The 25514-nt window shown below is 48.7% G+C and overlaps 1 protein-coding gene and 1 long non-coding RNA gene across 4 annotated transcripts in view; one reads left to right on the forward strand and one right to left on the reverse strand.

The window, feature by feature from the left end:
- Positions 1-1747: 1747 nt before the first annotated feature.
- Positions 1748-25514, forward strand: part of LOC139012640 (SLA class II histocompatibility antigen, DQ haplotype C beta chain-like) — a 149532-nt gene continuing 125765 nt past the window's right edge. Inside the window, exons 1-6 of the mRNA XM_070418808.1 lie at positions 1748-2225; positions 3111-3231; positions 3768-4336; positions 5264-6613; positions 14995-15264; positions 15939-16220. Of these exons, the coding sequence (XP_070274909.1) occupies positions 6514-6613; positions 14995-15264; positions 15939-16220 (652 nt within the window). The 5' untranslated portion in view covers positions 1748-2225; positions 3111-3231; positions 3768-4336; positions 5264-6513. The remainder of the gene's footprint in view (positions 2226-3110; positions 3232-3767; positions 4337-5263; positions 6614-14994; positions 15265-15938; positions 16221-25514) is intronic.
- On the reverse strand, positions 7571-12462 carry LOC139012642 (uncharacterized). Of its 3 annotated transcripts, XR_011471888.1 has the most exons (3): positions 11840-12325; positions 8545-9099; positions 7571-8057 (listed from the first exon to the last, which is right to left on the reverse strand). It is a non-coding gene; the product is annotated as an uncharacterized lncRNA (long non-coding RNA). The 3 variants fall into 3 exon arrangements; XR_011471887.1 differs by having other exon boundaries at positions 7571-9067; positions 11840-12462; XR_011471886.1 differs by having other exon boundaries at positions 7571-9099; positions 11840-12462.

Here is a 25514-nt window from a genome sequence, read left to right on the forward strand (position 1 = left end):
CCCTCAGCACAGACCATCACTCAACATAGACCCTCCCTCGGCACAGACCCTCCCTCGGCACAGACCATCACTCAACATAGACCCTCCCCCAGCACAGACCCTCCCTCAGCACAGACCCTCCCCCAGCACAGACCCTCCCTCAGCACAGACCCTCCCTCAGCACAGACCCCTCCCTCAGCACAGACCATCACTCAACATAGACCCTCCCCCAGCACAGACCCTCCCTCAGCACAGACCCTCCCTCAGCACAGTCCTTCCCCAGCACAGACCCCTCCCCCAGCACAGACCCTCCCTCAGCACAGACCCTCCCTCAGCACAGACCATCACTCAACATAGACCCTCCCTCGGCACAGACCCTCCCTCGGCACAGACCATCACTCAACATAGACCCTCCCCCAGCACAGACCCTCCCCCAGCACAGACCCTCCCTCAGCACAGTCCTTCCCCAGCACAGACCCCTCCCTCAGCACAGACCATCACTCAACATAGACCCTCCCCAGCACACACCCTCCCTCAGCACAGACCCTCCCCAGCACAGACCCTCACTCAGCACAGACCCTCCCTCAGCACAGACCCTCCCTCAGCACAGTCCTTCCCCAGCACGACCCCTCCCTCAGCACAGACCATCACTCAACATAGACCCTCCCCCAGCACAGACCCTCCCTCAGCACAGTCCTTCCCCAGCACGGCCCCTCCCTCAGCACAGACCATCACTCAACATAGACCCTCCCCCAGCACAGACCCTCCCCCAGCACAGTCCCTCCTGAAAGGGCGAGGGCTATGCCCTCCATCTTGCCTGTATCCTCCATGTTGGGGCCACATGCGGCCTTCTTCCCGGAAGCCCAGGCCTCTGCTGGCCACGCCCGGGATTTTAAACTTACCAATGACAATCAAGGGAAGTGCGCGCCATAGATATGACCACATCCTGTGTAACAGGACCCGGCTTGCGCCTGACCAATCGGCAGAGCACAGTCCTTTCTCCTCCCCTTACTCCGACCCCCCCCCCCCCCCCATATAACCGGTCTCTGGGCGGGGTTGGCTCTCTTGGCCACTTGGCTAGCCGATGTGTCGGTGAGTCTGGTGGATGGAGAGCTCAGCTAGCTTGAAATACAGATTCTTATGCTTTTGCATCTGATTGGATGGCTCCCTGATGTGGTTTCTTGGGAATCTTGAAATCTGGGCATAACACCTCCCTCAGCACAGACCCTCCCCCAGCACAGACCCTCCCCCAGCACAGACCCTCCCCCAGCACAGACCCTCTCCCAGCACAGACCCTCCCCCAGCACAGACCCTCTCCCAGCACAGACCCTCCCTCAGCACAGACCCTCTCCCAGCACAGACCCTCCCCCAGCACAGACCCTCTCCCAGCACAGACCCTCCCTCAGCACAGACCCTCCCCCAGCACAGACCCTCCCTCAGCATACACCCTCCCCCAGCACAGACCCTCCCCCAGCACAGACCCTCCCTCAGCATACACCCTCCCCCAGCACAGACCCTCCCTCCGCACAGACCCTCTCTCACTCAGATCAGATCCCTCCTGCCAGCAGGCCTCCCTGTCACTACCCTGGCAACTGCTCTCCCGGTGCTCTGGTCAGGGCAGGGTTTGCTCCAAGAGAAAGTTCCAGCCCAGGTTCCTGCGCAGCCCGGGCCTATCCCACTCAAACCCCGGTTTGCACTTTCTGTTGGTCTTATTTATTTATTGTTTGTTTGTTTGTTTATTTATTTATTTATTAATATTCCAGAGCCCAGCGGCTGCCCCCACCGGCGTGCTGAGTGACACTCCATGCTCCCGCCCTCCACCTGTCGCCGCATCACATCCCCATGGCAACGACCAGGCAACGATCTCTCGGTTTCCGAGCTTCTCCGGGCGGGGCGAGGCTCCGCACAGCTGTCCCCGCCGCGGTCTCCAGCCCGGCAGCGCGCAGAGGACACGCTGTTTCTCACGCGGATGGCGTGCGCAACGGGACTCTAAGGGGGTAGACTCCCGGCGGCGGGACTTCCCGGAGGGCGGGCGCCGTGCTTCCCGCCTCGTTCCCTCCGGGTACCGGGAGGTGCGGCGGCCCCGAGAGGCGCCCAGGCCCCGCCACCCGAGCTGCGTGCGGGAGGCCCTGCTCAGCTGCTTCTCCTCCCGCTCCTGCCCGAGAGGCGCCGCTGGGAACGCGCTGCGGGGCGGGCGCCCTGGGCGGTCACCGGGAACTCACCGCGCCGGCCCCGCAGCCTCGCCGGTGAGCCAGGCCCCGCCCCCTCCCCTCCCACCTCCCCTCCCACCTCCCCCACTCCGCTCCCCTCCACCTCCCCCCGCCCACCTGGCGGCGCTACAGCCACGCGCTCCCCCTCCGCTCCCCTCACCGCCCTTCTCACTTCTGAGACCCAATATCCACCCCTTCTCCTCTAAGTGTTTTTTCGTAGTTGTTGTTTGTTAATCCTCACCTGAGGACGTTGTTTCATTGTCTTTTAGAGAGAACGGAGAGAGTAGGGAGGGGGGTTAGAGAGAGAGAGAGAGAGAGAGAGGGTCTGTGTGAGAGACATACTGATTGGTTGCCTCCCACACGTGCCCCAACTGGGGAGAGGATGGAGCCAGCAACCCAGGCCTGTGCCCTTGACCAGAATCGAACCCTAGACCTTTCAGTCTGGGGCTTGGCGCTCTAACCACTGAGCAACAGGCTAGGGCAAAAAATGTCTCCTGTACCCGGTGATGCCTCCCTGCCTTCGAGTTTTCATGCCCATGTGAATTCCCACGCTCATGCTTTAAACGGTGATTTTTCTCCTGTTTGTAGTTTATTATCCTAGCCAGAAGGACTTAGGACGGGGAGGAACAGTATTAACATATATATGTATGTGTTTTAGCCCCACACCCCTAGGGTTGGGCCCCGGTGTGTGCTCTGGGAGGCGGAGGTAAGGCCGGAGAAGCAGCCACAGGTCCTCTGTGGGTGGGGTTTGGGGGTCAGAAAGACCTCGTCTAATAAACCTCGAAAAACCAGGGCTGAGCTGAAAGAGGATGGGGTTTCCTGTCGAAGCGAGGGACCCCGTCACGATGTTGGATCAACCATCAGAAAAATTCCAGTCGGGAAAAGTCCAGAAAGAATCTTACACTTGAGCCTCTGATGCAGGAGCAGAGATGGTGCTTCGAGGATGTGATGTGGCATTTTGACCGCCAGATGGCGACCGAGACCAAAGATTCAGTTGTTTTTTCTTTAACTTCCTCTGCAGGGAATCCCCGTGGAAACCCAGGTTTGTAAGGGGCTTTCCCAGGTAGCCTGTGCGTTTCCTTCCTTTCTCACATTACCTGTCCGCCAGGCTGAAAGGAGCGGTGGTAGTGGGAATTCAGGAAAGGGAGGACAGAGGGCGCGAAGCTGCCAGCCCAGCTCCCGTCCTCACTGCTGGGCCTCTCCCTGACCCGCCACCCTTCACACCCAACGCTGCAGTTCTTATTTATTTTAAATTTTTATATTTTCAATGACAGTTTACATTCAATATTATTTTGTATTTATCAGTTTTAGGTGTGCAGCATAATAATTAGACAATCATATACTTTACAGAACGTTTCCCCTGACACTTCCAGTACCCACCAGGAGCTAGTTATCACAATTTTACTGACTACGCTCCCTCTGCTGGACTTCACGCCCCGTGACTGTTTTGTAACTACCAGTCTGTACTTCTCAATCCCTGCACCTTTTTCACCCAGTCCCCCAACCCCCATCCCACCTGCCAGTCTGTTCTCTGTGTCTGTGAGTCTGTTTGTTTTGTTTGTTTACTTTGTTCTTCAGATTCCACGTCTAAGTGAGAGCATATGGTATTTGTCTTTCTCTGATTGGCTTATTTCACCGAACGTAATACCCTCTGGGCCCACCCATCACCGGCTGCTGTCCGTAATCACTCCACTCGCCCTTTATCACTGAAGTCTTCACCCATAGGAAGCTGGGTCAAAGACAAACTGAATTTAATGTTCTATAAAACAAGACAAAATCTGGCAAATTAAAACATAATAGATACAAGAAGCAAATCCATTTGGCAAATTGGCTCTTCTGTGACCTCAGGGCACTGGCCAGCTTCCCAGTCACTACGATGAACGTGGGCACCTGATCAGGTCGAAGGCCTAGAAGGGACAACAGAGAGCGCTTAGTGCAGTCCACGCGCTCTGCCACTGGAGCCGGGAGCTCTGGGGGCACCAACGCTGCCTTTCTTCTTCACCAACGTATTCCCAGCGCCTGGAACAGTGCCAATCACACAAGTTTGCTAATGGAAGAATGAAGTAGAAAAACCAGGCCATACTGTTCTAAGTGGCTTGTCTAGGGCCACACAGCCAGTTAGTGGCGAGGCCAGTCCTAGAACTCAGGTGATTCCACTTTCACTAATTTGTATAATATCAACAGTGTTTCTATTTTGAGTCTTTTAGTCTTAGTTATTATATGAAAGACTTCATCTCCTCTTTTTTCTATATATTTTATTTTATTTTTCCATCATCATTGATCCCCATGAACTCTCCTCCAACCCCTCCCTGCAATCACAACCTCCATCTCCCCTTAAGGCAGTTCAGTGGCCAGAGAACTGGAAGGATTTCCTGCCGGCAGTATCCACATGACATGTTCTCTTCTTTCTTCCATCTTGAGCACAGTCATTAGAGTTCTCTCCTCTCCTATTTCTTCCCCAGATGAATAGCTTGGTTAGCACTTACAGTGCATCTGAATTTGAATATAGATGCCCACACACGCGCGCGCGCACACACGCACACACAGATACACAAGCACAGGCACTACTTGGTGTTCCTGGGGAGACATAGTAAAATTCCTGACTGTATCAACTCTAGAATCCTATATAATAAAAGCCTAATATGCTAAGTGTCTGACTGTTCATTTGACCGTTTGACCAGGAGCTAGGACACACACTGCCTACCAGGGGGCAGACCCTCTGACTGATAAGTTAGTTTGCTGCTGGAGTCTGGGCCATCGGGACTGGGTGTGACAGGCTGGACACACCCTGGAGCCCTTCCACAGTCCCTCCCTGACCCGATAGTGCACTGGTGGGGTCCCTCGCCTGGCCTATGCCCTCTCACAATCCGGGACCCCTTGGGGGATGTCAGAGAGCTGGTTTTGGACCAAGCCCTGCAGGCCAGGCCAAGTGACTCCACCAGTGCACGAATATGTGCACGGGTCCTCTAGTATGCTATAAGAATTCTTCATGTGAATTACAACTTGACTGACTGCAAACCAATTTCTGCAATTCCGACCTTGTATGTTTTTTTTTTTTTTTTTTTTTAAATTAGGGGCTCATATTTGAAACCACCATTTGCTGTTTGTTTCCAGACCACGGTGCTGTGGAGGGAGCAGCCACGTGGGCCTCCCACCCTAACTGACTGCTGTGCAGCGAGGAGCAAGGCTCAAACCCCAGGTGCCCAGTGGACGGCCTGCCTGCGCTAGCTGGTCCAGGAAGCTGCCAGCTGGAGGACCAAGGCTGGCTTTTAGCTGCCCATCACCAGAGGCTCCCCTCTCCTCAGCCCGAGATCACAACTCCCGGCTCTGAGGTCCCAGATGCCCTGAGGTGTTCCCCGACAGCACTTGCGGAAGTCTGCGCCTGAATCCTCTGCCCTTGGCACCAAAATAACCGAAAGTTGCCATGGACAAGGCTACCTTCTCACTCGTGCCCTGAAAGGGAGCAAGGAGGACGCGAGGGCCCAGCCCTAGAGCACAGACACTTGGTGCCGCTGCCTGTCCTTCTGCGGTTGACCCGGTCTTGGAAGTTTTCGACTTCTCGGTGGGTCCTCAGCTCCTGACTGTCACCTCAGGCCACGCACTTCTCTGCAGGAAGCCTGCCCTCCTCCCTGAGCACCACCCGGCTGGGCCTGCGGGTGTCGCTGCTCACAGGCCCCTGCTACTTCTGTGCAGGGACAGGGACACGGAGAGGCCCTCTTGCCCTCTCCTCCCCAAGCCTGCCTGCCTGTCGGTCTGTGTATCATCTATCTATCTATCTATCTATCTATCTATCTATCTATCTATCTATCATCTATCTATCTACCTACCATCTATCATTTCCATCATTTATACTATATCTCACGGTGTCCCAGTGCCAAATCAAGGAAGGAAATAAACAGGTTTTAGTTATCTCCTCTCCCGGGGAATAACATTCCACTTCCTCTTACCTCCCTACTGTCAAACCCTAAATATAAGAACCAGAGAAATGGAATAAATGTCCCCGAAGAAATACTCCAAATCGCATTCTTGTCCTGGTTCCTGAACCCCTGAGCGTATTCCAGCGCAGGCAGGCTCGTGCTGAGCAGTAGGTGGCTCAGGAATCCTTTTGTTGCATTGAGAGCTTTCGTTAAAAGTGTTTACCCGGCGACAAATGAGAACTTAAGCTATTGGGTTGACTGGCTTTTTCCTAAGAACTGTCCAATCCTAAGGCTCAGAGAAGGGTTCCCCATTTCCATCTTCTGCAAAGTGAAACATCAGGTGAGCTGCTGGCAGCTGTGCCGACTGCGGTGCTTCTGTGCGGTTGTCTCGGTTTCCGCGTGGAAAGATGACCGGGACCCCCAGAAGCCCCTGGGCGGCAGCTGGAATTGTGACGGTGGTTCTCACGGTGCTGAGGACGCCCCTGGCTCACCGCAGAGGGACCCCCGGTGAGTGCTGGGCAGCTGCTCTGCCAGCCCCCAGGCCTGGGGGTGCTGGGAGCTCAGGGGCTTGGGGTTGGTGTGCTGCACTCTGAACTCCCAGGTAGGCTTGGAAGGGCTCCCATGACAGTCCAGATGTCTCCGCCTTAGAAAAAAGATTTTGCTACCTTCTTTTCTCCATCCTCTGCAGCTGAAAGGAGGGTAGTGTCTTTCTTTAAAAAAATATATTTATTGATTTCAGAGAGGAAGGCAGAGGGAGAGGGAGATAAAAACATCAATGAGAGAGAACCACTGATCGGCTGCCTCCTGCATACCCCCTACTGGGAATTGAGCCGGTAACCCTGCATGTGCCCTTGACTGGAATCAAACCTGGGACCCTTCAGTTCACAGGCCGATGCTCTATCCACTGAGCCAAACCAGGTAGGGCGAAAGGAGGATACTTTCTCTCAGGGAGTGGGCTTTGGGATCTCAGAGTTGGAAGAAAAAGTACATTTTTACCAAAACAAAGGTACCGAACTACTACTACTTTACCCTCTTTAATCCTCAACTGAGGATATACCCATTGATTTAATTAATTAATTAATTAATTTTTACCCATTCATTTTAGAGAGAAGAAGGGAGCAAGAGAGAGAAATATAGGCCAGTTGCCTCCTGTATGCACCCAGAAGGGATCGAACCCACAATCTTTTCCATGTATGGGACGATGCTCCAAGTGAGAAGGATTTGCCCTGCCCTTTTGGGCCAAGCAGTGCTCAGTGGGACTCGGGGGTGCAGAGGTTCAAACACCATGGTCTCTGCAGCGCCTTATGTGAAGAGAACCATCCCCTCCTGGAGTGTGAGTGGTGGGCCAGGGCGATAGCGCCGGTCTGGAGAGGAGAGCCCTTGGGGGTGGAAGGCAGGCGGCGAGTCTGTTGTATATTGATGTTCTTGGTGAACGGAGGCGCAGAGATGAGTCGGACGACAGGATACGGAGAAGCAGAGGGCTACCGCTCGCTCAGGCGAATAGCAAAGATCCTCTGATGCCTCATGGCTTTTATTGGGGGTGAGCACAGCAAATAACAATGGAGTGCAGCAAGTAACAATGATTAACAATCATGCTTATGAAATCATCAGAGCTAAGTTATACATTACACTATTAATTTCCTACATAATACAAAGACTCTTTCCACCTGCAGCAGTGCACCCTCCCCTGAACTTTTTATGCCCTCATGGACTATTCATCATGTCAAGGAAAGTTCTGCCTCGGAACAGTAAGTCTCGCGTGCAAGACTTTGTTCTGACGCGGCCCGCTTGCAGGCTCACGCCTTCTCCCGGCAGAGCGTCCTCTTCTAGTTAACTTCTTTCCGCTTGACCGCTACATTTCCCCCTTTTTTGTTTTGCTTCAGGTTCATGATAGAAAAAATAGCACTGCGTTGATTGTTCACTGCTGCGGCTTTACGGGATCTTCTGCAGACTAAATATAGAACAAAGCAAAGTATTAATACTAGCAATAACAACCCTGAGGAGGTTCCCATTAATGCTTGAATATGTGGAATAGGATTCATATTCTGTATCTTATTTATAAGACCTTGTAAAACTTGCTGTCCGGTTACCTCCTCTAATCTCTTTTGAAATGTTGTATGAATATGATCTTGAAGATCAATAATTTATACAGACCAGTATGGTTTCAATCACATTTTAACTGTAATCGCCTTTGCAGGCTTACAATTTGGTCCTCTAATAAAGCTACTGTTTGTTTAAGATCGGCTATTTGTTTATTAATTTCACTATCAATTTTCCGTTGAGAACTCCATAACTGTTCTGAATCTTTATGCTATTCCTGAACAAAAGTAGCAGTTTGGACTGATCGCTGCAATGCCACCCCAGCCGTAGCTGCAGTTGCTGTCACAGCAATCAATCCTAGAATTGCAGCAATTATTATGCCAATAAACCTTTTTGACCTTTTTAATATTCCTTCCGCAATGGTTTGGAGAGCTCCAGCTAGAGAACTTTCCTGCCATCGTCGGTCCATCCGCACAGGTAACCATATTCCTGTTCTGGCTCGCAATAGATACAAGCTTTCTCTATTGTGATTAAAAGGTACAGAGTTATTTACACAAGTTAACAAAGTACAATCAAAACAAGATATTTCTCCAGCAGTTTGATTCCATTGGATTGGACCTTTTTTCATCTGGTTTCAAAGGTCCACGATCTTTAAAAAGTCTAGGCATTTAATTAGAGTCATTAGTTACAGGGCCTTCCATGGGCAGTCACAAGACGTCCCCCTTCCTGGCATCGGCACTTCACCTGTCCCCATGTAGGTGGAGAAGTATTTTGGGTGCGAGGCAACTGCGTGCGAATTGTTTGTCCTCCCTGGATGGTTAGCTGAGCAAACCGGTCTTCTAGTTCCGTCTCGTCACGCTTCCTCTTGCTCGCCATGCCTTAGCTTGATTCTTTTATCAGGAATCCAGAACTTCTTAGTTCCTGTGGAAACATAAGCCTAGCCTCGACCCCATCTTAAAATGGTAGCCGGGTACCATTGATTAGTAGTGATATTTTGATACATAATAGGTTGTTCTACCGGGACCTCCTTTTTATGTCCCCAATGCATTTTGGCAGCTGATACTGCATCTGTATTCAAATTTAAAAATTTTAAAGTAAATAGAGCTCTTAATAATCTTCGTCGGGGAGTCTGGCCTTGATACCAGCTCCTCTCCCCCTTTTTGTTTTTGTAGCATTTCCTTAAGGGTGCGATTCTGTTGTTCAATAATTGCTTGACCTGTATTGTTTCCAGGAATTTCTGTAATATGTTTAATATCAAATTGTTGAAAAAATTGTTGACATTTACCTGATAAATATGCTGAGCCATTGTCAGTTTTAATGGCTCGGGGCTTGCCCATTACAGCAAAGGCTTTAATGCTGGATTTGGAATTCCAGGTTGTAAAGGTTCTATAGATTTAATAATCTTATTAATTCTTCTTAAATCAGTTAACATTCTCCATTTATCTGGTTTTTTCTTTATAATAAAGACGGGAATTCTATAGACTAGAGCTGGCTTCTATATGCCCTAGTTGTATTTATTCTTTGATAATAATTTGGAGCACTTCCAACTTTTCTCTTGTTAGGGGCCATTGCTCTACCCAAACCGGTTCAGTTGTTTTCCATTTTAAAGGCAGGGCGAAGCGCTTTGAAGTGGCCCCCTCTATAAATTTTGGTCCTGAACATTGGTGCCAGTGACACCAGCACCAGCTTGACAAATCATTTGTCTATGACCTTTTTGTAAAGAAGGTATAATAATTGTAGCCTTCCACTGTTGTAAAAGATCCCTTCCCCACAAAGATAGTGCAATGGAGACAACATATGGCTGTATTTTGCCTTTTTGTCCTTCAGGCCCTTGATATTCAAGTACATTAGAGCTTTGTAAAATTTTAGTGAGGTTTACAACCTGTAAAAGTTGCATTCACCTTGTGTACCGGCCAAGATTGAGGCCAGTGCAAAGTAGAAACTATAGTTACATCAGCCCTAGAATCCACTAGGTTGATAATTTTTATTCCCTCCGGGAATAAATTGTAAAAATTGAGGTCTTTGGCCTCCTAAAATTGTATGTTAAAAAACCTTTTTTCCTGTGCTACTAAATCTTCTAGTTTGCTTAACTGGTGCTGTATGCCCTATTTGTTTATAGGGAAGTAATAATAACTGTGCCATTTTTTCCAGCCTTTATATTTATAATACTAAAAGCAGACATCATAATTTATATTTCTCCTTTATAATTTGCATTAATAACTCCGGGAGCATGCTTAGCTTTCCCTTGTGGGACTTTTGCCTTCAGACCATTTTTTTTTTTTTTCATATGTTCCACTTTCCCACATCCATAGCATTTAGCAGGATGGGAATTGCAGTTTTTAATGCATCAGCAAGAAGATTAGAATTATTATTAATTTATGTAAGATTTTAATAAGATGATTATTATTATTATATTAATATTATTTATATAACTTTAGAAAATGATTGGACTGGGATGCTAGCCTCCTCTATTTTTGACCAAGCCTTTAAGCAACAAGTTCTAATTTGTGCAATAACAGCATTCTCTAACAGCACCTGTTGCTGTAAGCTACTATGTGTTCCAGTTCCTGTTAACTGGTCAAAATTACATCCAGGTGGGTTTTCTTGGGCGTTAATCATTGCCACTCTCCTGGCTTCTTCCCACCACCAGGATTTAAATTGCAGATATTGCCCTGGGGCTAATACTGCCTTAGCTATAGCATTCCAAGTATAAGGAATTAATTTATAATCTGTATAAATTAATTTTATATTAATTAATATATAAAAATTAATAATATATATAATTATATATAATATTATAATTAATAATATATATAACTCTTGAGGGTATTGAGCATTAGCAGCTCTTTGTGTCCTCAGGAGGTGGGTGGAGGCTCAGCTGCTAACGCCAGATTAATGGCTAGTGCCGCTTTACTTTCACTTTTCGGTGGCAGTGCAACCAACTCCTGAGGGCTTTTATTCTCTTTCTTTTCCTTACTACTGTAAGTAATAATTCTTTTAAACTTCCTAAAATTTCCTTCATCTCTGTTTCCCTTCTCGCCACTCTTTTTTTCCTTAACTTAGGGCGAGGGCATCGTTCATCTTCCGAACCAGCAGAAGATGAATCATCCAGCTCTGAATCGCTGGCTGAGGTTATTCTTTCATAACCCCCTACTTCATTTTTATCCCTAGCTTTCTGTCTTTTACTTGACTCCCTCGGTTCAGTGACCTCTAACGGGAGCGGCTCGGGTGGTAGTGATTTCCCAGGAGGGAGAGGCTCAGGATTTAAACATTCAACTCCTGGAGCAGCACTTTGTGACTTCATAGGAATTTCTTCACAATCTTCAGAATCAGACTGAAAAGGCTGTAAAGCTAACGTTACTAAATTAAAAACAGCCCATACATCAGCCTCTATAGCATTTCCCTGTTGGTGAGCCCTTCTTAATGACCTTCCAATTTGTTTCCACAATTTAAGATTTAACTGCTGTTTTCCTTCTGGGTTAAACCAATAACAGTGCTGCTGAATTGCTTCAAACAATTTTTTAAAAGCCTCACTCTTCACTTTTACCCCTGAACTCTTTAACAATGATCTCAAGACAGCTATATATTGACTCTGCATCGACGGGCTAGTCCCCATACTCTGCTTCTATTGCCGAAAGTTCCGCGTACTCGGCGCTGGCATCTCCCTTTCGGTCCCACGCCCCTTAGACTCACCCCTGGTCCCTGTTCGGGTGCCAGATATTGATGTTCTTGGTGAACGGAGGCGCAGAGATGAGTTGGACGACAGGATACGGAGAAGCAGAGGGCTACCGCTCGCTCAGGCGAATAGCAAAGATCCTCTGATGCCTCATGGCTTTTATTGGGGGTGAGCACAGCAAATAACAATGGAGTGCAGCAAGTAACAATGATTAACAATCATGCTTATGAAATCATCAGAGCTAAGTTATACATTACACTATTAATTTCCTACATAATACAAAGACTCTTTCCACCTGCAGCAGTGCACCCTCCCCTGAACTTTCTATGCCCTCATGGACTATTCATCACATCAAGGAAAGTTCTGCCTCGGAACAGTAAGTCTCGCGTGCAAGACTTTGTTCTGACGCGGCCCGCTTGCAGGCTCACGCCTTCTCCCGGCAGAGCGTCCTCTTCTAGTTAACTTCTTTCCGCTTGACCGCTACAGTTGTACCCTTGATCGGGATTGGTGATGGAGAGGGCTGCAAGAATGGCGAAAAGCAAGGAAATTAACAGTGATTTTGCACCCACTAATTCCCAAACCCTGGGTGATATCATTACACAAACTATGCCACTGAGTCTTTCCACACATGGATGCACTGATGAGCCCACTTTTAAAAAATTATTTTGAAATATAACACAATACAGGCATGATATAAAGCACAGATATAAAATTAACAAAACTTATAAAGAAATATCCAACTAATAATAACCAGGTTAAAAATGACTGAATGTTACCAGCACCTAAAGAAGTCCCACTAGCCTCTTCCCAATTAGCCCACTTCCAGTTGCCAGAGCCGGTGCTTGCAATCTCATGACCCTTGTAATACTGATTTCTTGCTTTCTGTTATGGGTCTAACATATGAATGTGTCCTTAAACAATGTAGATTAGCATTAGTGGTTCCATAAATGTGGTGTTTGTCTTGCTCCTTTTGCCAGTGCTACGTCTGAGGTCCGTCACAGATCTCCCAGGTAACGGCTGTCCATCTACATTTGTTGTCGGGGACTAACTTCCACTTTGAGATGCAACACTTACCCCTTCCAATGTGGATGCATTCTGGGGCTGCGCCTGTTTCTTCACGTATCCTGCAGCCTCTGAGCCTGACGTTTTTAGACCAGCGTATATGCTTAGATTGGAATCCATAGGCAAGAGGCTATGCTGGCTTCAGCTCTACGGCAGGAGGTCCGACTGATGGAAATTGGTTGCCTCTACCACTCGCGCAGTTCACAGGAAAGCCAGCCCAACTCTTGGCAGCTCTTGGCATTTAGACTTTCTTGTGTTGCCCTGTGTTGTGGGCAGGTAGTGGTGTTTCACCATATTTTTAGCTGGCATTTCTCTGATTACTAATGAGGATGAGCCATTCTGCATGTTTATTGTCCATCAGTATTTACTCTTTGTTGAAGTATCTATTTAGATATTTTTTCTTTTTTTCTATTATATTACCTGTCTTATTTGTTTTTAGAAAATATTAAAAGGTATTGTGGCCTTGGCTGGGTGGCTCAGTTGGTTGGAGCATCATCCTGTGCACCAAAAGGTTGTGGGTTCAATCCCCAGTTGAGGGTCATGCAGGAGGCAACTCATCTCTCTCTCTCTCTTTCTCTCTTCCTTCCTCTCTATAAAAACCAATAAAAACATATCCCAGTGAGGATTAAAAATAATAAAGAACTGTGTTGTGAGTCGAGCGCCTGACCCGTGCATGCTTTGCGGATACCTGTTTGTATTTTCTTGCTTGTCTTTTTTGTTTGTTTGTTTATTTTTTTGTGGCTTGTCTTCTTAACTCTCAGTATTGCTTGATGGGCAGCAGTTGTTAATTTTAATGAAGTTGAAGTTATCAGTCTTTTCTCTTTATGGTTAGTGCTTTGAACGATCTGTGTGAGAAGTCTTTACCACCCAGAGCCATGAAGGTGGCGTAGCATGGCCTGTTCACGCAGGTGTAGTTGCATCTGGCGCGAGGCCCATGCCTGCCTTGCTCTCTGCCCCGCCACTGGGACACCGTTTATTAACAACAGCACCATTTCCCACTGAGCTACAATGCCACCGTGGTCGTAAACTTACTGTACATATATGCCTGGAACGAATTTTGATATATAGTTTGCCATCTGTTTATTTTCCTATGTCTGTGTCAATAACACAGTGTACAATTACCAGTTTTATTTGATATTTTGGTATTTAGTAGAGAAAAGTTTCTCATAATATTTACCTCTTCAAGAGTAGTTTGGCTAATCCTTGCTATTAAATTTTAGAATCTCCCTGGTGTGGCTCAGTGGATAGAGTGTAGGCCTACACACCTAAGGGTCACGGGTTCAATTCCCCGTCAAGAGCACATACCTGGGTTGCAGGTTCGATCCCTGGCCATGGTTGGGGCACGTGTGGGAGGCCATTAATCAATGTATTTCTCTCACATCGATGTGTCTCTCTCACTCTCATCATTCCCTCCCTTCCACTCTCTCTAAAAACACTAGTGGAAAAAATATCTTTGCATGAGGATTAACAACAACAACAAAATTTTAGAATCATCTTGTAAAGTTTTAAATAATAAAAAACTGTAAGAATTTTAATTGATATGCATAAAATCCATTAATTCACTTAGCATAATTGTCATCTTTAATATACTGAGTCAATTCAAAATATATCTTTTTATTTATTTGGGAATCTTTTAATATATCTCATAAAATTTCATTATTTCCTTCAAGAAATCTTGTATATCTTTTGTAGGTCTTATTCCCAGATAATTTTTTTTGATGTGGTAATAATTGAAAAATTGTTCTTGGTCTATATAATGTTTTAAAATAGATCTTGTATGAAGCTACTTGCTGAACTATCGCTTTACATCCATTTAGCAATAGATTGTTTGGATTTCTTTATTCGCAGATCCCTTATATGCAGATACTGACAGTTTTATCTTTTCCTTACCAATCATTCACTGTTCCATTGGTTTTCCTGCATTACCTTCGGTTTTCTCTAATAAATGCTCAGTTCAGGGCTTGAGGCCGAGAAGGCATCGAACTCCTTCCTGGGGATAAAATTCGGGGGGTTGAGAGCAGGGTTTATTGAGCCGCGTGGCCGTACTGGTGTCTCCCTTCCCCAGCGCCCGCCCAGTGGGTGGTTGACACGGCCCCCCCGCCCCCCGCAGGGGACTTCGTGTACCAGTTTAAGGGCACCTGCTACTTCACCAACGGGACGCAGCGCGTGCGGCTCGTGGCCACCGAAATCTACAACCGGCAGGAGATCGTGCGCTTCGACAGCGACGTGGGGGTGTTCGTGGCTGTCACGGAGCTGGGGCGGCCCCACGCCGAGAGCTGGAACAGCCAGGAGGACCTGCTGCTGGTGTACCGGGCGCAGGTGGACGTGCTGTGCAGACACAACTACAAGGAGATGGCTCCCTTCACTGCGCAGCGGCGAGGTGGGCTGGAGGCTCCTCGCGCAGCCTCGCGCGGAGGCCGGGAAGGGATCTAATGTGGTTGCCTAAGATCCCGGTGGTCCTGGGGTTCACCTTCCCGGGAGAAGTGGAGGCAGGCCGGGGAGGGGCCTGGCATCCAGGTGGTGAGGAACTCTGCCTTGGGCGGCGCTGGTGGTCCCTGCTCGGAACTCAGTCCTCCCTCGGTCACAAGGCCCTGCCCACGGGCCCCCTACTGGGCTCTTGTGGCGCCTGGACCGCCCGCGGGTCAGAGCTGGTCCCCGCGCTGTGCACATGTGTGTAGGGATATGCACACACGCAGAGTTTAAAAATGGTCAGTCCATGTTGCAAAGAGTTTCACATAAATTATCCTGTTTAACAAACAAGGAAACACCAAGTAAAGGTATTATTTCCCTAGAAAGCAGGCTTACAAATTATTGGTAGCCCGTTCATACCCAGGGCAGGGGTTCTAATGAAGACGATTTGAAACCCTTGTCCCTCTGCTGCTGTGAGAGAGAAGGGCCTGGGAGTGGGGGAGGGGGGGCGCTCAGCTTCCAGAGCCCGTGCCCAGCCTGCGTCCACGTTTCCCAGGAACGTGAACCCCCAGGACCACCGGGATCTTGGGCAACTACATTAGATCCCTTCTCGGCCTCACGTCTTCTTCCTGGTCACCCTCCCAGTGGAGCCTACAGTGACCATCTCCCCAGCCAGGACAGAGGCCCTGAACCACCACAACATGCTGGTCTGCTCGGTGACGGATTTCTATCCAGCCCACATCAAAGTCCGCTGGTTCCGGAATGACCAGGAGGAGTCAGCGGGCGTCGTGTCCACTCCCCTGATTAGGAACGGGGACTGGACCTACCAGGTCCTGGTGATGCTGGAAATGACCCCCCAGCGAGGAGACGTCTACACCTGCCGCGTGGAGCACCCCAGCCTCCAGAGCCCCATCGCAGTGGAGTGGAGTAAGGGCTCCTCATGGCACCCGGACTGGGAAGCGCAGAGGCAGGGAGGACCTGGGCCTGGCGGGTGGGTTGCCCCTTAGCTCTGGCCACCTACTTTCTGGGTTGGGATCATGGAAGACTGAGGTCCCCTTATCCCCAAGACGTGGCCATCCCTGTACTAACCCACTCCCCAGCTGCAGGTCAGCCTGGGCTTGTGTCTCCCAAGAGCTGGGCTCCAATATTAATGCTGGTCTCTCGGGGAAGGTCTGTGGGTTTCCAGGTGGACGCACTTCCTAAGAAGCTGCCATCACCCCTACACCCCACCCATCTGTGCTGCCTCCTGGGGCCCCTGCTGCCTCCTGGGTCCCTGCTGCCCTGGACCCTCTGTCTGCTTCCAGAGCTCCTCCTGCCTTGACCTGGACTAGACTCAGGGCTTCCAGATGAGGACACGGTGGAGTGTGGGGACAGACGGTGACCTGCAGGCTTTTACTTCCCAGGGGCGCAGTCTGAACCTGCCCAGAGCAAGATGCTGAGTGGAATCGGGGGCTTCGTGCTGGGGCTGGCCTTCCTGGGGCTGGGCCTTGTCGTCCACCTTTGGAAGAAGAAAGGTGAGGCCTGTGGAGAGCGAGTGGGAGCCTGGTGCTGGGAACGCGCCTACCGACCTGAAAGGAAGGGCTGGGGGGTCAGCGGGAGCTGCAGGGACTGGGAGACTAGCTCTCCTGCCGGGCCAGGCTTGCTTCTTCACACAGGTGCACGGTGAAGGCTCGTTCTCAGGCAGAGAGAGCAGCTCTCCAGCTGTCCTCACCTCTGTCCTCACCGCTGTGGGGCAGTTATTAGATGGGACTTCCTGCTCTGAGCTCCCTGCCTGAAGCACGTGCAGGCTCTGTCGCCTTCCTAGGTGACTGGCTGCGTGGCTGGGTGGCCTCACCTTATGGCGTGGAAGCCTTATGGGCCTGGGTGGGTGAGGACAGACCGGGAGCTCTTGCATTCCCTGGTGGAGGGTGAGAGGAGAGGCAGATGCAGTGTCCCTCTCGCCAGGTTAATGAGTTTCCCTTTTCTTTTCCTTCTTCCTGAGGATAGGAGGCCCCGAGGCCCCGCCCACAGGTGACGTTCCCACTCTTCCCGCAGAGACGTGACTCAGGTGAGACAGAAAGGAGGGAGTGGGCTTGTCTGCACACTGACCGGCTCCCGTTGTGCTTCCTTGCTTCAGCCACATGCGTTCTCATGTGAGTCGGGCTGGGGAAACTCTGGGATGTTCTGCATAGTCTCAGCGGGCGACTTCGGAGGTCATTTCCCAGACTAAGACCAGGCCTTGGCACCAGCCGTGCAGTGAGGTTTGCATGGTACCCCAGCGTCCAAATGGCAGGAAGTGCCGCTGAGCTTGCTGGCGGGCGAGGCGACGGGCCCGCGGGGGGCAGGGCCAGTTTACTCAGGGACGTGTGGCTGCTGACGCCCTCCTGTCTCTTCTCCAAGGCTCTGCACTGACCCAGACATTCTTCTTCCTGGATTCGTCACCGCCTTTCCTGGGCCTTGACATGCTGTTACGTCGTCCGAGGGTCCCAGCCTCCCCTCCACCAGGCTGGTGAGCAAGCCACCTGTGCCAGCTGTCACCCAGGTCCTGCCCCCAGAGACGGAGAGGCAGCTGCTGGCCTTCCTTTGGTTCTGCCTTTGCTGCGTGGCCTGTGACTGGTTTGCACCCGGTGCTGCAGGCTCTTGCCCGCCGTGTCTGTCTGAACCAATGCCCATTCTCAATGGCGTTTCAGATCCTGCTCTTCCTGAAGACAGCCCCTGAGTTCAGCGCCAAGCTCTTTTCTTTCAATAAATTTTTTTTTCAAAATTAAAAAGATTTGTGTATCACTTGTGTTCCACTTCTGCTTGCGTATGCGGTGGTTGGCGGGGGTGGGGGATGGGGTGGGAGGTGGGGGGTAGGGGGAGTGGAGGGGGTGGAGGTGTGTGTGAGGTGTGTGGGGGGAGACACTGAGCAAAACAAAGGTCAGATTCTCAAGTTCAGTTACGCTCCAAAGAAGGTATTATCCAGGCAAGGAGACTAGGAAACCATGGGTCTCCATGCTTGGTATAACTCAGGGGCCACATACGAATGGGACATGAGCCCTGGCTGGTTTGGCTCAGTGGTTACAGCGTCAGCCTGCAAATCAAAGGGTCACGGGTTCAATTCCCAGTCAAGGACACGCACCTCAGTTGTAGGTTCTCCAGCCCCGGTAGGGGTGTGTGTGGTAGGGGCATGTGCAGGAGGCAACTAATCAATGTATCTCTCTCATGTTTCTCTCAATGTCTCTCTCTCTCTCTCTCTCTCTCTCTCTCTCTCTCTCTCCCTCCTCCCTCCTTCCCACCCTCTCTAGAAATCAATGGGTGAGGATTTAAAAAAAAAGAATGGGACATGAGGTATGAAACAAATTCAGGTTTCCACCCTCCAGGGCCCTTGGGTCTGGGGTTGTGTGCCTCTCCTGGCTCCCACTGTGGTCTATGAGCTTCAGGTATTTGTGCACCTGACTGGCACCTGATGCCTAGTGGTGTAACGGTTGGAACCAACAGCATAAACTTTTCCTGTAAATGGCCCTGTGTACAGTGGGGAAAAACAATGATTGTTAACTGAATATGACCCACCCACTGTAATAAGCAATGGAGGTTTTATTAGTACTTTTTAAGTTGCATATGATGAAAACTCTACTAATGCCAGCTTAAGAGAAAAAATTAGGTTCATGAGATTTGAAAGTTCATTATGTGAGTTTGGCTTCAGAAAATGCCTAGATCCCAGGACTCAAATGAGGTCTTTATCCCTCCTCCCTCTGGCTCCCTCCTTCCTCTCTCCTCCCCTCTGTGCTCCCTCCCTTCTCCCAGTGTGCTTCTTTCCCCTTCTATTCCACATCTCTCTGTCTGCTGCTTCTCTCTGTCTCTCTCATATCTCTCTTGCCATCCCTGTCTGTCTGAATGACCCGCTCTTGTGCTGTTTATCTATCAGATGGCTTTTTTGTCTCTGTATCTGCATTTCTCTTTATATCCATATCTCTGTGAATTTCTTTCTATTTCTCTCCTTCCTTCTCACTCTATGACCCTTTCTTTCCTATGAATATGTATTTACTGTGTCTTTCTCTCAGGATGTCTCTCTGCCCACCTCTTTGTTTCTTAGTCTGTTGGCCCATGTGCCTTGCTGGGTTTTTCTCTCTCTGTCATTCTGTCTTCCATGGTCTTTCCCTTTGTCTATACTCTCTCCTATGCTGTTTGTCTCCCTGCCTCTCTGTCCCAATTTCTCTTTGTGTGCATCTGCTGCCCCGTGTCTGTCTCTCTGATTTCTACTTTTCCCTGTTCATTTCTCTTATTTTCTCCTGCGGGAGTCAGCATTTCCCACTCAACTAGGAAAGTGGCCATCTCATATTTTCAGCCCAACACCTGAAAAGCAAGAGACCATTATGTCAGCTCCAATTAGCAATCTGGCGAAAGCACCAGTTTTTCATACAGTCACTATAGATATGGGATTCTTACAATTGCTCTCAGGGCAAAATATAATTAGGCTCAAGAGGCCACTTAAGGTATAAAGATGGGAAAGAGATAGAAAGATGCTAGACAATGTAATCCCTCTGTTAGGGACACAATTTTAGGGCTAAATCTGGCATCTATTGATTGATTTGTGGATGTTGAACCACCCATGCACCCCTGGAATAAATCCAACTTAATTATAGTATATAATCCTTTTAACATTTAATTTGGTTTGCTAAGATTTTGTTGATGATTTTTACATCTATATTCATCAGAAATATTGGCTTATAATTTTCTTTACTTGTAATGTCCTTGTCTGATTTTGGGATCAGGGTAATGCTGTCCTCATAAAATGAGTTTGCGAGTGTCCCCTCCTTTTTATTTTTTTGGGAGAGTTTGAAAATTATATTAATTAGTCTTTAGGTTATTGGTAGAATTCACCTGTGAAGCTGTCTGTTGCTGGACTTGGTTTGTTGGGAGGCTTTTAATTGCTGATTCAATCTCCTTACCAGCAACCCATCTCTTCAGATTTTCTATTTCTTCACCATGAAGTCTTGGTAGGCTGTATATTTCTAGGAACTTATCTGTTTCTTCTAAGTTGTCCAATTTGTTGGAGTTTAACTTTACATAGTCATCTCTTATGATCCTTTGTATTTCTGTGGTATCAATAGTAACACCTCTTTTGTTCATATTTTTATTAATTTGAATCATCTCTCTTTTTTTCTTGGTGAGTCTAGCTAGCTAAAGGTTTGTGATTTTTTTTTTGTATCTTCAAAAAACAAGTTCGGTGGAACCAAGATGGCGGCGTAGGGTGTGGACCTGTGTGTGCTGCTCTCTCACAGTATCATTGAAACTACCAGCTATGAGGCAAACAACCACCACTCAGAACCATGGGGAAGTTGGCCCAGTGGGAGATCTACAACTGGAAGAAAAGAAAGAAGCGCAGTGAGACTGAGTGGGAGCTACGGAGGCACCAAAACCAGAGGTACGCAGTCACACGCCAGGCGGGCTGCAAATGGATTCACGGTTTTTTTTTTTTTCAATCGGAAGTGGTTACGAACCCTCGAACCCTCTGGGCTTGCTCGGGGCGGGTCTCTGAGGCCCCAGATCCCACAGGGAGAGGTGGCCAAGGCCTTGCAGTGGTCGGAGAGTGAGGTTAGCTCTGACGCGCCGCTGCTCGCAGGCACTGAGGGACAAGAACTCCTGGTGTCCCGGGAGGCGAGGGGCGCGGAGACGCCGCCATCACAATTTCCTCCGCACTGGCGACTCCTTGAGACCCCGCCCTATCATCCGGGCTGTGCCAGAGGCACAAGAGGGAATGACTGTGCTTTTACAAACTCTCAAATCCACTGAGCTGGTTTGGGCGGGTCTCTGAGGCCCCAGGCCCCACCGCGAGAGACCTCACGGCCTTCCAGCGGTCAGAAAGCGAGGGAGACTCTGGTGCTCGGCTGCTCGCCGGCACTGGGGGATGCAAAGTCCTGGTGTCCTGGATAGGCAAGGGGCCGCTGAGACTCTGCCCCGGCGACTCCCTGTGACCCCGCCCTACGCAATTTATATTCCCATCTGGGCTGTGCCAGAGTCACAAGTAGAAACGCCTTTGCTTCTGCAAACTTTCAAATCCATTGAGCTGGTTCGGGCGGGATCATGAGGCACCAGACCCTATGGGGAGAGGCAGCACGGCCTTCCAGCCATCAGAAAGCGAGGGAGGCTCTGTCGCACAGCTGCTCACCGGCACTGGGGGACACAAAGCCCTGGCGGAGAGGCAAGGGGCCGCGGAGACTCAGCCAGTGCTATTTGCTTTGCCATGGCGACTCCCTGAGACCCAGCCCTAGACAATTTACATCCCCATCCAAGCTGTGCCAGGTGCACAAAAGGACCCACCTGTGCTTTTGCAGCCTAACCCAACAAATTGCAGACTTCAACTGCTCGCAGCCATGGGAGACACACTCAAGAAGCAGACCCAGGAGAACCAGGATGGCGGCGTAAGGAAGAAATGTGTGCGTGCTACCTCACACAACAACATCGAAACTACCAACTATCGGACAAACAGCTATCATACAGAACCATGGGAAAGTTGGCCCAGTGGAAGCTCTACAACTGGAAGGAGAGAAAGAACATTGAGACTGAGTAGGATGTGCAGAGACACCAAGTACAGAGCCCAATCCAACAAACTGCAGATTTCAACTCCTCGCATAGAAAGAAGAGCATTGAGACTGAGTAGGATGTGCAGAGGCACCAAGTACAGAGCCCAACCCAGCAGGCTGCATATTTCAGCTCCTTGCATCTGGGAGGGATGCAATCGGGGGGCGGAGTCGGGTTTGGGGCAGGCCAGGGCTGGGCCCAGCTGGGCCGGCGCTGTGGAACCGCTGTACCAGCAGTTGCACAAACATGCCCACCGGTTCCAGTCTCGAGTGGGGTGCTGGGGGACGGCAGACAGGCAGTCTGTGCACTTGGTGGAGGGCATGATCCGAGCAGGAATGCTGGATGTTCAGCCACCAGGAACGCCTGGAGATTTTGTCTGGTGGGGAGCCACCAGCAGGGGACAGAGGGCCAAACTTCCTGTTTCCCCGGTAAGGCTGGGATGGCCCTGGTGAGGTCAGGACAGCCCCGGTGAGGTTGAAACTGCCCCGGTGAGGTCGGGATGGCCCCGGTGAGGTTGAAACTGCCCCGGTGAGGTCGGGACGGCCCCAGTGAGGTTGAAACGGCCCCGGGGTGGTAGGGACGGCCCTGGTGAGGTAGGGACGGCCCTGGTGAGGTTGAAACTGCTCCGGTGAGGTAGGAACGGCCCCAGTGAGGTTGAAATGGCCCCGGTGAGGTCGGGACGTCCCCGGTGAGGTTGAAACTGCCCCGGAGAGGTCAGGACGTCCCCGGTGAGGTTGGGATGGCCCCGGTGAGGTCGGGACGTCCCCGGTGAGGTTGAAATGGCCCTGGTGAGGTTGAGACTGCTCCAGTGAGGTTGGGACAGATAATGGGGACCAGTATAGACTAATGAACAGGGGTAGATACAGAGACAGAGCAACATTGAACAGACTGTCAAACTACAGTGGGAAGCCTGGGGAGGGTTTGGGGGGGATTAAGAGATCAACCGAAGGACTTATATGGATGAATATAAGATTAACCAATGGACACAAGACACGGGGGCGGGGGGGGATGGTGGGTAGGGGCCGGGGGAATGTCAAGGGGGGGAAAAAGGAGACATATGTAATACTCTTTGTAATACTTTAAGAAATAAAAATTATTAAAAAAAAACAAGTTCTTTGTTTTATGATCTTTTCTATTGTCTTTTTAGTCTCTATTTCATTTATTTCCATTCTGATCTTTATTTTCCTATTTCTAACTTTGGGCTTTATTTTTCTCTTTTGGTAGTTTTTTGAAATGCAAAGTTAGGTTGTTTATTTAAGATCCTTTTTAAAAACATATTTTTAAAAATCTTTATTTTTGAGAGTATTACACATGTCTCCCTTTCCCCTTTCCATTGCCCCCCTCCACCTTGTTCCCACCCCACCCCAGGCCTTCACCACCCTATTGTTCATGTCCATAGGTAATGCATATATACATGCAAGATCTTTGGTTAACCTCTCCCCTGCTCCCCCTTCCCTCTGAGATTTGTCAGTCTGTTCCATGTTTTCATGCCTCTAGTTCTATTTTATTCATCAGTTTATTTTGTCCATTAGATTCCTTGTTTGTTTATTTTGATTTTAGATTCAATTGTTGGTAGATATCTATTTATTGCCATTTTCTCCTTCTCCTTCTCCTCCTCCTTCTCCTCCTCCTCCTCCTCTTCCTCCTCCTCTTCCTCCTCCTTTTCCTCCTCCTCCTCCTCCTCCTCCTCTTTCTTCTTCTTCTTCTTCTTCTTCTTCTTCTTCTTCTTCTTCTTCTTCTTCATCTTCTTAAAGAATACCCTTAAACAATGTAATACTGGTTTGATGGTGATGAACTCCTTAGCTTTTTCTTGTCTGTGAAGCTCTTTATCTGATCTTCAATTCTAAATGGTAGCTTTGCTGGGTAGAGTAATCTTGGTTGTAGGTCCTTGCTATTAATCACTTTGAGTATTTCTTGCCACTCCCTTCTGGCCTGCAATGTTTCTGTTGAGAAATCATCTGACAGTCATATTGGTGCTCCCTTGAGGTAACTAACTGCTTTTCTCTTGCAGTTTTTAAGATTCTTTCTTTGTCTTTAATCCTTGGCATTTTAATTATGATGTGTCTTAGTATGGACTTCTTGGGATTCCTCTTGTTTGGGACTCTCTGCACTTCCTGGACTTGTACGTCTATTTCTTTCACCAGGGAGGGGAAGTTTTCTGTCATTATTTCTTCAAATAGGTTTTCAATATCTTGCTCTCTCCATTCTCCTTCTGGCATCCCCAAAGTGCAAATGTTGGTATGCTTGAAGTTGTCCCAGAGGCTCTTTACACTACTTTAATATTTTTAATTTTTTTGCTCTTCTGATTGGTTGTCTTTTGCTTCCTCATTTTCCAAATCATTGATATGATTCTTGAAACCCTCTACTCTACTTTTGAATATATTTTATTGATTTTTCACAGAGAGGAAGGGAGAGGGATAGAGAGTTAGAAACATCGATGAGCGAGAAACATAGATCAGCTGCCTCCTGCACGCCACCTACTGGGGATGTGCCCGCAGCAAAGGTACATGCCCCTGACCAGAATCAAACCTGAGACCCTGCAGTCCGCAGGCCAATGCTCTATCCACTGAGCCAAACCGGTTAGGGCCTCTACTCTACTCTTGAATCCCTACAAATTATTCTTTACTTCAGGTAATGCATGCTTAATTTCTGACTGGTCATTTTTCATGTGTTTGATGTTCTTACTAAGATTCTTGTAAGTCTCACTAAGTCCCTTGAAGCTCTCATTAAGATTCTTGAGCACCTTTATAACCATTGTTTTGATCTGTATCCAGTAGTTTACTTGCTTCCATTTTTTTAATTTGTGACATGCTTCTTTGTCTTCACATTTTGGCTGCATCCCTGTGTTTATTTCTATGTTTTAGGTAGAGCTACTATATCTCCTGGAATTGATAGAGTGGCCATGTGTAGTAGGTGTACTGTTGGGCCCAGTGGCTCAGCTTCCCCAGTCACCTGGGCTGGGCCCTCTAGGTGCACCCCTGAGTGGGCTGTGTGCACAGCCTTGTTGTAATTGAGACTTGATTGCTGTTGGCATCACAGGGAGAAATTGACCTCCAGGCTAATTGACTGTGAGAACCAGCTGTGACTGCAGTGAAAGAGCTGCTCTGCAGTGAATCCCCTTCTCATACCACCCCCCCACCCCCAAATTAAAAAAGCTGGGTGGCATAGCAGTTTGAGGTAAGACATAAGAACAAATAGAAAGGAATAGCAAAAATGGGGAGACAAAGAAACAATCCCCAAAGGAAAGAAAAGGAGGAATTGCTAGAAAAGGAACTAAATGAAATGGAGGCAAATAATTTGTGATGTAAAGATTTCAAAGTAATGGTTATAAGGGTGCTTAAACATCTGACTGAGAATTACAAGCAACTCAATGAAAATTATAGTAAGCTGAATGAAAAATATACCAACATGGATAAGAATCAAGAGGAAATGAAGAATGACATAGCTGCAATAAATAGACTACAACAAGCATGTCAAACTCATGGCCCACGGGCAACATGCAGCCCACAACAAACATTTTTGTGGTCCAGCCAATATAATGGTATGTAAGAAACATTTTAATAAAAAATTTCATAACTTAATTTTTACAATATCCTGTTATACATAATTATTAATAATGATCTACAACATTTGCTAATGACTGATTACTATAATTGTTTTGCATTCATTTTCCTTATG

This window comes from Myotis yumanensis, unplaced genomic scaffold (assembly GCF_028538775.1).
Source record: "Myotis yumanensis isolate MYYU_CA2020_CCGP unplaced genomic scaffold, mMyoYum1.0.hap1 SCAF_6, whole genome shotgun sequence".
Taxonomy (NCBI): domain Eukaryota; kingdom Metazoa; phylum Chordata; class Mammalia; order Chiroptera; family Vespertilionidae; genus Myotis; species Myotis yumanensis.